At 35.0% G+C, this 15,637-nt stretch overlaps 3 protein-coding genes across 4 annotated transcripts; 1 reads left to right on the top strand and 2 right to left on the bottom strand.

The window, feature by feature from the left end:
* The first annotated feature begins 1,371 nt into the window (after positions 1–1,371).
* LOC131643273 (protein root UVB sensitive 3-like) lies at positions 1,372–5,464 on the top strand. 2 transcript variants are annotated; one of them, XM_058913464.1, is made up of 14 exons: positions 1,372–1,688; positions 1,770–1,829; positions 1,909–1,947; positions 2,019–2,081; positions 2,665–2,721; positions 2,859–2,922; positions 3,597–3,680; positions 3,820–3,902; positions 4,013–4,142; positions 4,233–4,325; positions 4,508–4,646; positions 4,757–4,797; positions 4,888–5,075; positions 5,148–5,464. In XM_058913464.1, exons 1-14 carry the CDS (start codon positions 1,482–1,484, stop codon positions 5,244–5,246), a joined length of 1,347 nt encoding a protein of 448 aa, XP_058769447.1. In that variant the 5' UTR covers positions 1,372–1,481; the 3' UTR covers positions 5,247–5,464. The 2 variants fall into 2 exon arrangements, 1 of the variants encoding a protein (XP_058769447.1); XR_009296165.1 differs by lacking the exon at positions 5,148–5,464 and having other exon boundaries at positions 4,525–4,646; positions 4,888–4,985.
* A 108-nt stretch (positions 5,465–5,572) lies between these two features.
* LOC131643272 (pentatricopeptide repeat-containing protein At5g50280, chloroplastic-like) lies at positions 5,573–8,412 on the bottom strand. The gene is made up of 2 exons (XM_058913463.1): positions 7,480–8,412; positions 5,573–7,064 (listed from the first exon to the last, which is right to left on the bottom strand). Exons 1-2 carry the CDS (start codon positions 8,313–8,315, stop codon positions 5,777–5,779), a joined length of 2,124 nt encoding a protein of 707 aa, XP_058769446.1. The 5' UTR covers positions 8,316–8,412; the 3' UTR covers positions 5,573–5,776.
* Positions 8,413–12,668: 4,256 nt separating this feature from the next.
* On the bottom strand, positions 12,669–13,720 carry LOC131643247 (uncharacterized). Its single transcript, XM_058913399.1, has 3 exons — positions 13,615–13,720; positions 13,229–13,527; positions 12,669–13,022 (listed from the first exon to the last, which is right to left on the bottom strand). The coding sequence occupies exons 1-3, from the start codon at positions 13,718–13,720 to the stop codon at positions 12,669–12,671; spliced, it is 759 nt and encodes a 252-aa protein (XP_058769382.1).
* Between the last annotated feature and the right edge of the window lie 1,917 nt (positions 13,721–15,637).

The raw sequence follows: 15,637 nt of genomic DNA, 5'->3' as shown, positions 1-15,637 counted from the left end.
AGTCATGTTCTAACTACTATAACAGCTGTTGTCATTGTAGTTGTTAATTGTGATATGGTTTGAGATGGAAATCAACTAACACATATTAACATGAACTAACTGATGAAGAAGATGACTATGTTATCAAACTGATATAAAAAAGCATAAGTCGGAATGAGAAGTTGAAGCACATACCAATCAAAATGCTGATGGGCAATTTAGTTGCTGCTAAAGCCTAAGTTGTTTATGCCGAAGTTGATCAGAAGAAGATTCTTCAAGATGCCATTCGACTATCATCAGATGCATCTTGGAAGAAATCAGAAGAAGCAAGGAGTTACTGCTCGGATCTTGCTCAACAAGATGATGATGAAGAAGACCACTACAAGATGCTACTCAACTTTCAATCATATACATCTCTGAGAACAATGTAATGAACACTAGAGTTGTTGCTCGTATAGTGTTTTAGGTCTAAGATTCTTCTAGTAAATTGTTTTAACATAGGAGTTGTTGCTCAGATCTATGTTAAACAATATGTGCTTAATATATTTGTGTAATCTGCTTAAAAGAAGCACTTATGTAAACACAAGTTTATCAACTGAATGTTGATTGTTCCTTGAGCGACCGAGTGAAGGTCAGAGGCTTGAGAAGACAGTGACTACGATCATTATCGAAAATCCTCTTAAGAGAATAGCAGCACAACTTATTGCTCGTTTTCCTTCTATATTTGCATAAAAAATTATAAATACAAAATCGTTGGCTAGAAAAAAATGATTTTACCAAAACTAAATATTATCAATTACTTCCTCCGTCTCACAATAGGTGTCCTCTTTGAGATTTTCACACTTTTTAAGATAATGATTAATTATGTTCATTTCTATGATAAAATGAATATCATTTATTAAAATAATCTTATTGATAATAAGTAGTGGAGTTGTTACATGATTTAAAATACAACAAATAAGGGTAAATTAGCGAAAAAATAATAAATATTTCTCCCTCTGTTTTTTATTATAAGTCGTTTTAGAAAAAAATTATATTTAAATATAAGTAGCTTAACAATTCCAAATTCCAATGAATAATTAATGATATTTTTCCTATTATATCCTTAAATATTTATTATTCTTTTTTTTTTCAATTATGTAAATTTATCTTCCACATGTTATCAAAGAAGGACAATTTTATAAAACCTTCATAATTTCTCATTTTCATACAACAATTATATTTTTTCTTAATATATGTAAAAAATTTAAAACGATTTATAATAAAAAATAGAGAAATTACATTGTTATTTTAAATGAACAAATAATTTAAGACAAATAAATATAGAAAATCTAACATAGAATTTTTTTTTACCTAAATTATTTAGTCATTTCCAAAAAGTCAAAACCTGTTACACATTGAAGAGGACCGACCCTTCTTACAACCTGCGAAGTGATCAAGGTTTGGCACTTCACTTCTGTCTGTCTCGCAATCCAACTATTTCACTTCATGATCTCAGCATCATGGAATCACTTTCACCTTCTTCTCCACCCGTCATCTCCTCCAACAAAACTCCAATATTAACATTGGAAGAATGGAACGGTTCATCCCCCACTAAGCTCTCCAAGACTTTCACCATCAAAGCCTCTTCTTCCTCTTTCTCCATACACAGATCTGGTGCACGCTTTACCCATGTCTGGAGACGCTTTCTTCAAGCATTTGTTCCTGAGGCAAGCTTCTATGTCATAACTATCGTGGATTTCAACTACTATATTATTACTATGTGATTTTTGAAAGGGTTTCTCTTTCAGGGGTTTCCAAGCAGTGTTACTCCGGATTATGTTCCTTTTCAAATTTGGGATTTATTGCAGGTAACTATTCAATTATGAATTATGTCATCAAAACTGTTTTGTTATTGTTTTTGAGTTAATTATAGATTGGTTATTGTAGGGACTTTCAACATATATAAGGACCATGCTTTCTACCCAGGTAAGGCGTTATTTGTAGTAGTAATGCAAAAGTTTGAGTAGTGAATGAGTTGTTAACAAAATCCCTTTCAGGCTCTCTTGAGTGCTATTGGAGTTGGTGAGAAATCAGCTACTGTCCTTGGTGCCACTTTTCAGGTATCAATTAGTTGTATTCTACATTGTTTGAGCGATATGCAGCACCTACAATTCAGATCAGAGGCGTGTCTGGTGTCCAACACGTGTTGGTATCAGACATCGCCAAAACATGTGGTTGGATTTTATATTTATTTTCAATTTTTATTTTATGTTGGAGCTTCGGGAATGAAGCCTCAAGTTGTTTGTGTTTTTTTTTTTGCTTTGGTGCATTGCCTTTAGTGTTTCTTAGGCTACAATATGTTGACATTGAATGCTGAAACTATTTCCAGTGGACTGGTTCTATTATGTGTTTACTTGAACACTATGTAGCACCGATACTTTAGATTGGAGGCGTGTCCGGTGTTCAACACATGTATATGTCAGAAACCGACATATGTGATTACATCAAATTACTTTCATTTTTCAAGTTTTTATTAATTGTCGATGTGTGATAGTCATGTTTGGTTTTGTGTGGTGTCGGGCTTGGAGTTGTTTGTCCTTTTTTTTTTGTTTTATTTTGGTACATTATGTTGCTTTTAGTGTTTCTTAGGCTGCAATTCTTAGGCTGCAATGTGTTGACATTGAATGTTGAAACTATTTCCAGTGGTTTTTGAGAGATCTAACTGGCATGCTTGGAGGAATCTTATTTACATTCTACCAGGTTTGTTTCTCAAATGAAATTATAGTTCTTATTAGTTTTGAAATGAAATATGCAGCAATGACTCTGTATGCTGGTTCAATTTCCACTCAAATGATTCCGAAAGCATGATCTATTAACTATATTTCTATATGCTGCAGGGATCAAATCTTGATAGTAATGCAAAAATGTGGCGTTTGGTTGCAGATCTAATGAATGATCTTGGTAGGTTATTTGGCACTTCGTCTTTTTCTAGAAGAAATTTCTGTATCCATGCTCTTTATGAAAATTTTCTCTTATGTATAGACATAGGTCAAAAACAATTAACTGATTGAGTATTGGTTTCATAGCATGTAGATCCAAGGACTGCGATTGAATAAATTTTGAGGCCTACACGTGCACCATTCTCCCCTTACGACCAAATAACATAACAGTGTTTGTTCCATTTAATTTACAGTATCATCCAAATATATTTATGAATTAAACACTATCCTCGTAATGCATTAATTCAATTAACAGTATCCTCCAAAGCTATTTACCTTGTTGATGTTGAATATGACTGTTCTTAACTGATATGAACACTGCATAGATTTGCATTAATTTAAAACTTTGATTTTTCAGTGTATGTAGAGCTCATGAATCATGATATGCTCATCTTGCTATATTATTATTGATAATATATGGAGACTATTAGAAGAAGATAACTTCTATTTGGAATGATTTACTTGGTCACTAATTTCTATTTTTTTATTTTGTTTCGTGAAACTAAAACTTAACATGAAGGCTTCAATATATCTTTTATTGATGCTACTGTGTTATATTTGATTGTTTGTTCACATTACAGTTTTTATATCTCATATAGTCATATTGATATGTTAAGGTTTGTGAACTGATTGCAGGTATGCTAATGGATCTCATTTCACCATTGTTTCCATCAGCTTTTGTTTTTATCGTTTGCTTAGGGAGCATATCAAGATCTTTCAGTAAGTTCCAGCATTTCCTCAAGTTCAAAAATAGATCAGTAACATAATTTATTAGTTAGTTTCTGTAAGTTTTTATTCCTCTTTAGTTTCCATGTCAGTAATTTAATATTTTTCCTCTTAAATCATGATTTTGAACTAGCTGGGGTTGCAAGTGGAGCTACTAGAGCAGCTTTGACTCAACATTTTGCTCTTCAGGATAATGCTGCAGATATATCTGCTAAGGTATAAATTGTATTAATATTAATTGTTTAGATTATTATTATTATTAAGTCTTTTATTTAGTAGGGCATAAGAAATAGATAATATTTTGATTTGTGAACATACATCAATAGGAAGGAAGTCAAGAAACTGTGGCTACGATGATTGGCATGGCACTGGGAATGCTTGTTGCTCGCATTACTATTGGGCATCCGCTAGCAATTTGGTTTTCTTTTTTGTCTTTGACCCTGTTTCATATGTATGGTATGTTTTCAAATCGTAATTTGTTTTTATGCATTCCTTCGAGTTTTGGCACTGAACTTGATAATGCTAATGGTGTCTTGTTTAATGTAGCCAACTACCGAGCTGTTCGATGCTTGGCACTGAACTCACTAAACCCTGAAAGAAGCTCTATTCTCTTGCAGCATTTCACGAAGACTGGCCAAGGTATTATCTGTTTCCATTTTCACAACTTATCTTCGATGTTAGACTTAGATCATTTACTCTTCTGTTTATGATTTTGGCACATAAAATCGGCTGCATTTTAGAACAGTTTTGTCACATGAAGCAGGCTTATACTGTTCTTATTGTTTCTCTATATTAATGCATGCTTCTAAACTTTTTGCCAGTTCTCTCCCCTAAACAGGTCTCTTCACTGGAGCATGTTTTACCGATACAACTAACTTCATGGAGTTCAAAGAAGGCTAATTCATTGGATACAAAAGTACGATTAGGCACAAGGATTTCTTCATTCGATGAAATGGAAATGTGAGTTGCTAAAATTTAGTCTGTGCCCTCGTCATAGATACCAAATTTCTTCTTTGATATGTCATTCATAAAGCTTACTTAGAAAATTCTCTTTTGTGTGACACCAACAGTAAGGAGCATTTGCTTTCGGTAGCATCTTACTACACGAAAGGTTAATCTCTCAAATTTTTTCAACCACTTGCTTTCCGATTCTTACTTTAAGTCTAAAAACCTTATTTCGTTTTCTTGTTACTGTATTTAGCCAAGTACTTACTAGTGGAAAAGAAAGGAATCATTAACGTTATCGTTCATAAAGATTCAAGTGGTGCTGATGTCCTAAAGTCATTTGTTCATGCCCTAGTCCTTGCAAATAATGCTTATAAAAGCAAATCTTTGCATTCAGACAGCCAAACATGGATGGAAAATCAGTATGAAATATTTATTCAGAAGGTACATATTTAAACATGGATGGAAAACTAATTTTAATTCGGTTTATCGAAACTGACTCTATGTTTGGTACAGGTCAAATCATTAGGGTGGAAAACAGAACGGCTCCTATCATCACCTATCGTATGGAGAGCAAACTGGATACACCAACCGTCGGTAGAAAAAAACGATTAGGCCAAGAGGAAGTTAATGGAAGGACACGGTGGATTGAGTTATTTATGATTGTACAACATGTTTATGATTTTATAGAAGCTCTGTTAAGATAGAGAAAATTTGATCATGTAACTGTTGCTTTGCACTTGCATCCTATTTTTCTTTTTATTTTACTTTTTATAACAAAACCCTGTTGAGATCTTAAAATATTATTAATTTACTTATTTAGTTTTTATTTATTTATTCATCACATAGTGATAGATTAAACTATTATCAGAGACATGTTTAAGAGCAAATCAAAAGAAAAATTGACGACATAATCTAAGCAACGGTCCTGTTATCGTTCTAACGCTGCATACAAATTATATGCTTCAAAATAAAGCAAACTTGTAAACATGGGAGATGTGATATTTGATGAAAACAAAGGTTGGAACTAGATACTAGTCATGGTAAGCACAAGTTCTATCAATAAAGATATAACTTAATTGGATCAAAATTGAACTTTTACAAGGCATTGCACCATTAGCTTCTACTATACATCAACATCAAAACTAAGGTTTTTTTACATGTCTCGTCTTGTACTTCCAAAACTCATCTTTTTTCCTCTTGGTTTTCATAATGCCCATCTTTTTGTTAATTGCACCAAGCAAGGTTACCTTATCACTCTTGTTTTTGTCTGCGGCTTTGACATCAAGAATGTCCCGTAGCTTCCTGTAAGAACTGATATCCATCACCTGCCCACTTTTGACCATCTGCTTGTGATAAAAAAACGCCCGCTTGTAGTCTCGAACACGGACAAAGGCGTATAACATAGTTGAATATGTTACCGAATCTGGTCTTATCTTAAGAGCTTCCATCTCTTTCAACAACTGCGGCAGCTTCGAGTCTAACCCTCCTCGTGCATATGCATTCATCAGCATATTATAGGTCATCACCGTTGGTCGCAATCCAATCTTCCCGAATTCAGATATCACATCTCTTGCTTCCATGAAGAGACCTTGTTTAGCAAAGCCATCAACAAGAATGTTGAATGTAACTTCTGTTCCTTTAACTTTCTCGCTCATCATCAGCTTCCATATTTTCATCAATGTTTCAGTGTCACCAGCTCGTCTGAACGCATCTAGTAAAGTAGTGTAGGTTTCTATTGAAGGTTTGATACCTTCTCTGATCATGTTTTCAAATGCAGCATAAGCTTTCTCGTACCAGCCACTAGCTGAATAAGCATGGATCACTGCTGTATAGGAATGTGAAGTGGGTTTTATTCCGACTTTCTTCATCTTCAAGAATACATCGTAAGCCATGTCGCTCATCTTTTTCTGCCTTCCATACGCGCTGATTAGACAAGTATATGAATTGGCATTTGGCTTTAAGCCAAAATCCTGCATTTCTGACAGCAGATTCTCTACAATCTTAGGTTGCATTCTTCGGCTGTATGCATGCATTAGAATGTTGAAGGTAACTGCGGTTGGTTTAATCCCTTTAGCTTTCATCTCGACAAAAAGGCCTTCGGCTTCTTCTACGCAATTTGATTTACAATATGCATCCATCAGAGTGTTGTACACAATTGCATTTGAAGAAATCCCTTTCTTCTCCATTTCAGATTGAATGATGAGAGCTTCACTCACCAGACCCTCAACACAAAATGACTTTATCAGTGCACCGAGGACTTCTTCGCCCAATCGGATTCCTTTTTTATTCATTTTCTCGAAAAACTGCCATGCATCTTTTGCACTACGCCCAAGTTTTCTCATAACAATAATCATAATAGAGCAAGTCACATGATCTGGAAAAACATTATCTGTTTCCATCGACTCATAAACCTTCCAAGCATCTTCGTATCTAATAAACACAACCAGGAAGGTATCAACATCAAACTCTTATGTTATGCAGTATTACTACCACAGTGCTGCAACGGAAAAACTACATTGGTATGAACAGATACAATAACAATGAATGGAACAACACATAGATACTATACAATAAGTCAGCGTCGTCGTGTTTGAGAGCATGCAAGGCAGACTACCATACAAAACCCAAATTTTGTCACGGTTAAGCCGGGGCCAAATAGGGCCTCTTAAAAATATTTGTCACAATCAATTATGGTTAAATAAATAATGCCTCTATTTATTTTGTCATAGTTATACTACTTTAACCTACAAAATACCTCCAGAAACTTGAGACGGTCTGCAATAACGCACGCCAATACTATACTAGTACTATAGAAATGATTGAATGTGAATAAATGTGTAGCTACCTGTCATCAGAGAGAAGGCCTGAAATTGCAGCATTATAAACACGAACATTTCTGAACTCCTTATTAGACGGCAAGTTTCTGAACAAAACCATCAACTTATCACCCATCTTTGCTCTTCCCAACAAAGGGAACAACACAGTGAAAACCCTTGGAGTAACAAGTGATGGTTCCTGTGACCTCATCCACTGAAAGAAATACAAACAACACACCACAAGGTGCTCTTTCCCAAGTATTTCCAAAACCTCTAAACACTCTTTCGTATTGACCCTTTTTTCATACTCTCCCAAAGCTTCCTCTAGAGTCAAATTCTGTGGCAAATTCCTTGCAAGATGAAGAATTTCCCCAACAACACCTTCAGGCAGTGATGATGATTCCTTCTTTTGAGACCCCATTTCTTTGTCGTCTTCAACCAACAAAGAGATTTCTTCTTCTTCGTGAAAATCATCTGAAGCAAGGTGCCATGTTGTACGACGATTTCTCTGAAGGAACAACTTTCCTTGTTTTCCCGGGTTTTGAGATGGAACCCTTGTGCGGGTTTTGAAGAATTTGTAGATTGGATCATCTGGGTCATAGGATTGTTGATTTTCTTCTTCTTCTTTTGTGTTTTGCTCTTGTTCGTGCTGGTCGAAATATGGGAGAAAAATGGGGTTTTGTGTAGTTGAAGAGTTTGGAGATGTAGTTGGAGAAAGGGATAGTGATGAAAGTGGGGTTTTGTGTGAGTGAATGGGGAAAGAGGGTTTAGTGTGAGTGTTGGGTGAAATGGAAGGTTGAAGATAGAAGAAGCAATAAGAAGAAGAAGAAAGAGAGAGTTTATGGTTTATGAGAGTGAGAAACATGGTTTGTTAGTTCATGAGATCTTGTGTTGGTTTGGATTTGGAGGATAAATTTATGAAACATGAAATTTGGGTAAAATACGGGATTGGCATTGGTGTCTTGTTTGATATTTTTAATGCATTTCTGTTTGGTTCAAAGGAAAGGAGGGGAGGGGAGGGGAGGAGAGGAGAGAGATTTTAAAAGAGGGGAGGGGAGGGGAGGTGAGGGATTTTTTTTAATCAAATAAGTGTTTGGTTCAAAATAAGAGAGGGGAGGGGAAGAAAGGGGTTTTAATTAAAAATATGTTTGGTTCAGGAGGGGAGGGGACAGGTTTTATTCATAAATTATATTTTTACCCTTATAATATTATATAAGTGATATAATATTCAAATATGAAAAATTCATAAATATTTTTTTAGTAATAAATATTTTAATATTGAGGGACTAAAACGTTATAAACTGAGTACACTTGATTCAGATTATAACTCTCCGACACAGACGAAACTATATGCTAATAACAATTTTTAAATAGTGATGAATCATCTAACAAAACAAATACATAAAATAAGTTATTGTTAAAACTAATAATTTAGATTTTTTAATAAAATAAATAAACAAAAAATAAAATAAAGTGAATGATTTAAAATTTGATATAAAAGAAAATATAATGGGATAAATAACAAAATTAGAAGAAAAAATGAACATAAATAAACATTAAAATAATTATAAAAATAATGCAATGATTATGATTCGTATTAAGTAAAAAAAATTGAAAAAAAAATTGAAGGTGGATAATAGTTATAATAAGTTGATGGAAATAATCGAGAAAAATCACATAGAAGAGAAACATTAACACAAAAGAAAATAAATAATTTTGAAATATTAAAATTAAATTGAGGATATTTTAGTAAATATAATGATTTTTTACGTATTCAAATTCAAATTCCCTCCCCTCCCCTCCAAATTCCCCCAATTCGGAGGAACGCAAAAAGTGAGGTTTGGAGGGATTTTGCTCCCCTCCCTTCCCCTCCTTAAATTTGAACCAAACATAATTAATTAAAAATTTTCCCTCCCCTCCCTCCATTTACCTTGAACTAAACACACCCTAAACGTAACTTTTTGAGTTGGATAAATAAGAATTTTCCTTTTATTTTAGGATATGTTTTATGCAAGGAATTTAATAAAATTAATGCACAGTCCTCAATTTATTTTAGAACGTTTTCACCAAAATCTCTTGGTTGGAGTAGATGATATTGATAGTTAGCTCATTCCTTTAAACACCATCTAATAATTTATACAAGAAGAGATCCTTTCTCCTGATATATAAAACAAATTTCTCAAAAAAAACATTAAATTTTCTAACGTATCTTTAATCTACCTTTCACACTCAATCTTTAGAATTGAACACTACACCAATGGTTTCTTTTTTTTTTTTATACCAAACATCATTTAGATTAAGAAAGAGTCAAATGGGCCAAAGATACATCAACATCCTCAACAGTGGGCAAATTACCAATCCAAGTTATATTACCTAAGGATTTACCAACACCAATCAAAAGGTGGGCATCAGAATTAAAAGTTCTATTTAAGTACAACAATGGAGAATTCTTAAACTTTCCTAGGAGGAGCCTGCAGTCCTGAACAATCGAATCCAAAGCAGCATCAAAATCATTTCCATTCACACAATCCTCTATCCATAAGGCATCAGAAAAGAAGAGAGTTGAATCTATATGAAGATCCAACACCAATTGGATAGCCCATTGAATGCCAAGAAGCTCCGTTGTTGCCGAATTTGCATAACTCAAACTCTTCATGCACGTAGCCAGAGCAATGTTTCCCGTTGGCTCTTTGATGACACACCCTAATGAAACAACACCATTGTCAAAACAGCCAGCATCCGATTGAACACTCCAAAATCCTTTAGGAATGAGGCTCATCGTGTTTTTCTTTGCACTATTCTAACCCACCTGCCTAGAGTCATTAAAATCTAAAGATGCTTCATGGATTTCTTGAGCCACTCCCTGCGGGCATGAGACCTTCTGACTAAACACTAACACAGTCCTAGCGTTCTAGATTTTCCACAAACCAAAGCCAATAACTTGTACAAACTTAGGCTCTTTTGATTTTAAAACACCAAACAACCAACTCATTAGCATCCGGCAGACGCACTCCAAGGGGTGGGGAGAAGAAGACTCTCTTTGAAAATTCACAATGGAGAAAAACATGATTGACAGACTCAAGAAAACAATGACAAAGAGGGCAGGATGTATCAAGTTTAATACCTTTTTTCTCAAGATTGCACTTTGTCGGGAGAATATTATTAAGCAGCCTCCAAATGAAGTTCTCTGTCCTTTCCAGCAAAGGTGCTTTCCAAAGATGTTTCCAAATCTCACCATCTTGTATAAGAGAAGATTGAGCCTTTGGAAGATGCAGAATTCTTCTCGAGAGATGATAGGCCGACTTAACAAACTACTCCCTGTCCCTTTCGTAGTGCCAAATACGCTTGTCTTCCGGAGCTTTAGTGGAGATTGGAATACTTGCAATGTGATCCACTTTATTTGTAGCAAAAAGATCTCTGAGGATCTCCATGTTCTACTTTCCAAGATCACCATCAATCAGACTAGAAACCTTTGTGTTTTGCTCCAAGGAATTGCACATCGTAAACGGTTTAAAACCTGGGACATTAGGAATCCAATTTTCACCAACAATGTTTACACTTTCACCATTCCCTATTCACCATCTTGTCCCATTAAGGACCAAATCCTTTGCACTGAAGATGGTGAGCCAAGCATAGCTTGGTTTGAAACCCAAGCCTGCTTCAGAAATGTTGCTTCTTGGATGGTACCTTCCTTCGAAAAGTCTTTCGAACAGGGAACCGTCACTCTGTAATAACCTCCAGAATTGCTTACCAAGGAGGCTGTTGTTGAAGTCCTTGATGCCTCGGAAACCCATTCCTCCGTCGCCTTTTGCTTTTGCCAATCTCTCCCAACTCATCCAGTGTATCTTTTTCTCCTCATTATTTGATCCCCACCAAAATCTTGCCAGCATCGACTCAATCTCTTTACAACAACTATTTGGGATTCAATAGCAACTCATAGTGTATGTTGGGATAGCTTGTGCCACTGCCTTAATGAGCACCTCCTTACCAGCCCTAAATATGAACTTTTCTTTCCACCCATTCACTTTCTTCCATACCCTCTCAATGACTAAGGAGAACACTTCTTTTTTTGATCTTCCAAACACCATTGGAAGGCCCAGGTATTTGGAGTGACTCGCCACAAATTTGAAACAAAGCCTGCAACATATGGATTCCTTAATACTCGAAGAAAAATTGTTGCTGAAAGACACCTTGGAATTTTCAAAGTTAACTACTTGGCCATAGGCTCGCTGATACATGTCAAGGATTCCTAAAATTCTGTCAGCTTCTGCTTCATTTGCGAGAGGAAAAATGAGGTTGTCATTGGCAAAGAACAAATGAGAAATTATAAGGGCCTTTCTAGAAACCTGCATTCCATGAATCTCCTTCGAAATAACAACAACATTCCTAAGCATACCTGAAATAAAATCAGCATAAATGATGAACATATAAGGGGAGAGAGGGTCGCCTTGGCGAAGCCCCCACTCCGGATGAAATTTCTTGGTTGGCTTGCCATTAACAAGCACTTGGTTAGATATAGTAGTCATGCACCTTCTGATAAGACTGACCAAATTAGAAGGGAAACACATTGCTTCTAAAGCCGCCACCACGAAATCCCATTCAATACGGTCATAGGATTTAGACATATCTAGTTTTAGTGCCATGTATCCTTTCCTCCCTTTCTTTTTATTCTTCATCCAGTGGAAATAGTCCATAGCGATTAACGCGTTGTCTGTTATCAATCTGCCTCTAACAAAAGCACTTTAATCTTCGGTGATAACTTCCGGCAGAATGGGCTTCTATCTATTCGCAATTTCCTTCGTGACTGCTTTCATGACTACATTACAGAGACTGATGGGTCTAAATTCATGAGGGAAACACGGATTTTTGGTCTTAGGGATTAGCGCAATGAAAGCCGCATTTATGTCAGAGGGATCCCGATGATGATCCAGAATTTCCAACGCAACTGTCGTGACATCTCTTTCAACTGTGTTCTAATACTTCTAGAAAAAATAGCAAACTGACCATTAGGGCCATGGGCTTTTGTTGGATGCATATGAAATATTGCCTCCTTTACATCGAATTCACAAAAAGGGGAAGCACACACATTTACATACTCCTTAGATAACTTCACATTGGTAGAACTGCAAACTTCATCAATGCTCGTGGGAATGGAGGATTTGAATATCTCCGAAAAATACTCAACCAGAATACGCTCACATTGCCTTGAGCCAGAACACTAGATGCCATTCTTGTCTTTCAGCCTTTTGATTGTATTGGTTTTCCTTTGTTGATTAGCTTTGTTGTGGAAGAATTTTGTATTGCGATCTTCATCCATCAACCACGTGGCTCTGCTCCTTTGCCTCCACAGAGTTTCTTCAATTCCCAACAACTTACCCCTTTGTCTCTCAAGAGTTTTAAATTTCTGGATCTCCTCAACATTCGTCACCGATCTCCTTTCCTCCTTCAATAGGGATTCTAATTTCCTAATTTCCTTTTCCACACTCCCAGACCTGTACTCCTTAAACAGAGATGAAAGTTCCTGGATAACTTTGGTTTTGTGAGTAAAAGTGTTTCCATTAGCCCTCCATACCTGCTTTACCAAATTCTCGCATCATGGATCTTTAGACCACACCTCTTCAAAACGGAACAGGTAGAACCTCCTTTCTCTTTCAAACTCCTTTTCAATAGAAATGCGTAGATCCACGTGATCTGATCCTTGACAAGGAAGATGAACCAGAGAAGTGTTAGGAAATTGTTCTTTAAAGATATGCGTGATAAAGCTTCTGTCTAGTCTACATTGGATATTTTCATTCCCCTGTCTGCCATTCGACCAAGTGAAAGGGTAACCAGTAAAACTAATATCCTGTAAGCCACATTGTTTAATTGCATTCCTGCCCCAAGAGAGTTGAGATAAAGTTCTCCAATTCCACCCACTTTCTCGCAATCTTTAACAACATCGTTGAAGTTGCCAAGAATAATCAGACAGTCACCCAACTCTCTGCAAACATCCTGCACCAGCTGCCTAGTATTTCTTTTTCGGTGTTCTTCTGAGAAACCATACAAACCAAGAAAGGCCCATGGATTGTTGTCTTCACCTTCGTGGCAAAATGCCCTAATATGGTTAGGAGAGTGAGAGACAACCTAAATATTAAGCTCCTCATTCCATAATAAACACAAATCACCAGCTCTTCCTTTGCTTGAACCTCTACAATCAATAGGAAACATGTTCTTAAAACCAGTTTTCGAAACAATATTTTGCATCTCGTCAAACTTTAATCTAGTTACCATTAGGAAAACCAGATGGGGGTTTTCAAGACGGATGAGCCTAGTGAAGGCTCGAACTGCCCGAGGTTGCATCAATGGTTTCTTGATATAAGGTTGAAGATGATTAACATTATCTAAAGGATCTCACACAACACAGATATAAACTCTCTAACCATCAACATTCTATGAAGTTTTTCACAAGGATAAAATAAGGAGATAATGTGTGTAAAGGAAGAAACTCTCATGGCTTCTCCCAAGATTCTTTACAAAATGAGTATTTGGTTTTTGGTGAATATATTGATCACTAACAATGAATAATGATTATTGAAAAAAAAATAAAAGAAAGACAATAAGATTTTAGTCAAATAGATGCATGAGGTTTGACACAAAAAGATGAAAGAAAGACAATAAATAAGATTTGAGTCAAATGATGAGGTTATGGTTTGAATCAAAGAAGTAATTATTTGAGTTAAAGATATTAAAGTGAATAATTTGTAATTTGAATTTGGTTCATGTTTTGTATCTGTGATTTGAGTCATACTAAAACATGATTCGTATCACATTTTAATTTTAAAGAAATTTTGATTCACATGATTCTAATCAAATTATCATGTGATTCGAGTCATGATGTACAATGATTTGAATCACACACTTTTTTAACTCGAATCTAGGTGGCTTAACCAATTTCTAAACTTTCTAGAAGGTGTTTGATTCGAATCATAACATGTATGATTCAAATCAAGATTAAAAAAAACTTTGATTTAAATATTTTTAATTTGTGATTAAAGCTACATTCAATATTTTGACTTGCATCAAATCTAGGCTAAAAAGACACATTATCACATGTCCAAATCTAATACATGAAATACATGGGTATCTCAAGGTACATGTCTAAACAAATAATTGAAATGATAAACTTACAAAACAATTACAAACGAATTACAATAATGTGATAATTTAATTTACACTTACAAATTAAATTTAGACAAAACATCAAAATAAATGATACCGATTGCAATGCAATTCCAGTTACACCTTATTGTGTAGCGATGTCTAAGTGGTTGGGGAGTTAGAACAAGCTCACACATAGATGGTGAGAAGCTTTGTATATGGATGATTACTGAGTGAATTGCATCTCCCTTTCTCACCTATGGCTAAGGTATTTATAAGAATTTTTTGGGCCAGGATCTTAAGACCCAAGAGAGCGGTTATAATACTCTTCTCTCTCAAGAACTTGGAATATGGATCAATTACTTCCCTATTATACTGGAGAATGCACTATTCTTCTTTAACTTCCTTTCTCGTACCATTAGTGGGCCATGACATGTCACACCCCATACTTTCATAAGTGGGCGAGTGATATAACCAACGATCGAGTGACTCAATTAATGGACTTACTTTGTGGGCATACCACGAATCATATTTTAGGCGATGCTCGTTATCCTCATATCCTTGGTGAATCGTATGTTACTTTCTGTAATTAGTTTGCGAATACACAATCCAGCCACTATTATAAGAAAATTTGACTTTTTTTTTGTTCATCCAATGATTGATGTATCTAGTCCATATATAATCCATATACATCAATTATTTAATGAAAAAAAATAAAATAAAATTTGTTTATAATAGTGACTAGAGGGTGTATACCACTAAAGACGTCAATATATGTATATATTAATATACAACTTAACTTTTTCCTTTATTTATTTATTTATTTTTCCCTTTATGTATTTTTTATTTTTTATGTGAATTTTATATTTTTTGATTTCATAAATAAAACTTAAATATTAGATACAATTTAAAATTAAAGCATACTTTTAATGTATTAATTTGCTAAGTTAGCTTATAGTTTACAACTTATGACTGATGGTTGATGACTGATAACTTATAGTTTATAGCTGATGGTTGGTGACTTATAGTTGATAAACAAATTGAAATGTT

Source organism: Vicia villosa, unplaced genomic scaffold (genome assembly GCF_029867415.1).
Source record: "Vicia villosa cultivar HV-30 ecotype Madison, WI unplaced genomic scaffold, Vvil1.0 scaffold8, whole genome shotgun sequence".
Classification (NCBI taxonomy): Eukaryota; Viridiplantae; Streptophyta; class Magnoliopsida; order Fabales; family Fabaceae; genus Vicia; species Vicia villosa.
This window is presented reverse-complemented; position numbering and strand designations above follow the sequence as displayed.

What these genes read in the sequence shown, in the direction of transcription:
- LOC131643273 (XM_058913464.1), top strand. Translation starts at nt 1,482, where the DNA reads ATGGAATCACTTTCACCTTCTTCTCCACCCGTCATCTCCTCCAACAAA. An exon ending in GAGCATATCAAGATCTTTCA is followed by an intron (nt 3,681 to 3,819) that starts GTAAGTTCCAGC and finishes ATTTTGAACTAG; the next exon opens with CTGGGGTTGCAAGTGGAGCT. An exon ending in TCATTCGATGAAATGGAAAT is followed by an intron (nt 4,647 to 4,756) that starts GTGAGTTGCTAA and finishes TGACACCAACAG; the next exon opens with TAAGGAGCATTTGCTTTCGG.
- LOC131643272 (XM_058913463.1), bottom strand. Translation starts at nt 8,315, where the DNA reads ATGTTTCTCACTCTCATAAACCATAAACTCTCTCTTTCTTCTTCTTCT. An exon ending in GGCCTTCTCTCTGATGACAG is followed by an intron (nt 7,065 to 7,479) that starts GTAGCTACACAT and finishes TGTGTTTATTAG; the next exon opens with ATACGAAGATGCTTGGAAGG.
- LOC131643247 (XM_058913399.1), bottom strand. Translation starts at nt 13,720, where the DNA reads ATGGTAACTAGATTAAAGTTTGACGAGATGCAAAATATTGTTTCGAAA. An exon ending in TTCAAGCAAAGGAAGAGCTG is followed by an intron (nt 13,528 to 13,614) that starts GTGATTTGTGTT and finishes TTTGCCACGAAG; the next exon opens with GTGAAGACAACAATCCATGG. An exon ending in GGGGAATGAAAATATCCAAT is followed by an intron (nt 13,023 to 13,228) that starts GTAGACTAGACA and finishes TTGGTAAAGCAG; the next exon opens with GTATGGAGGGCTAATGGAAA.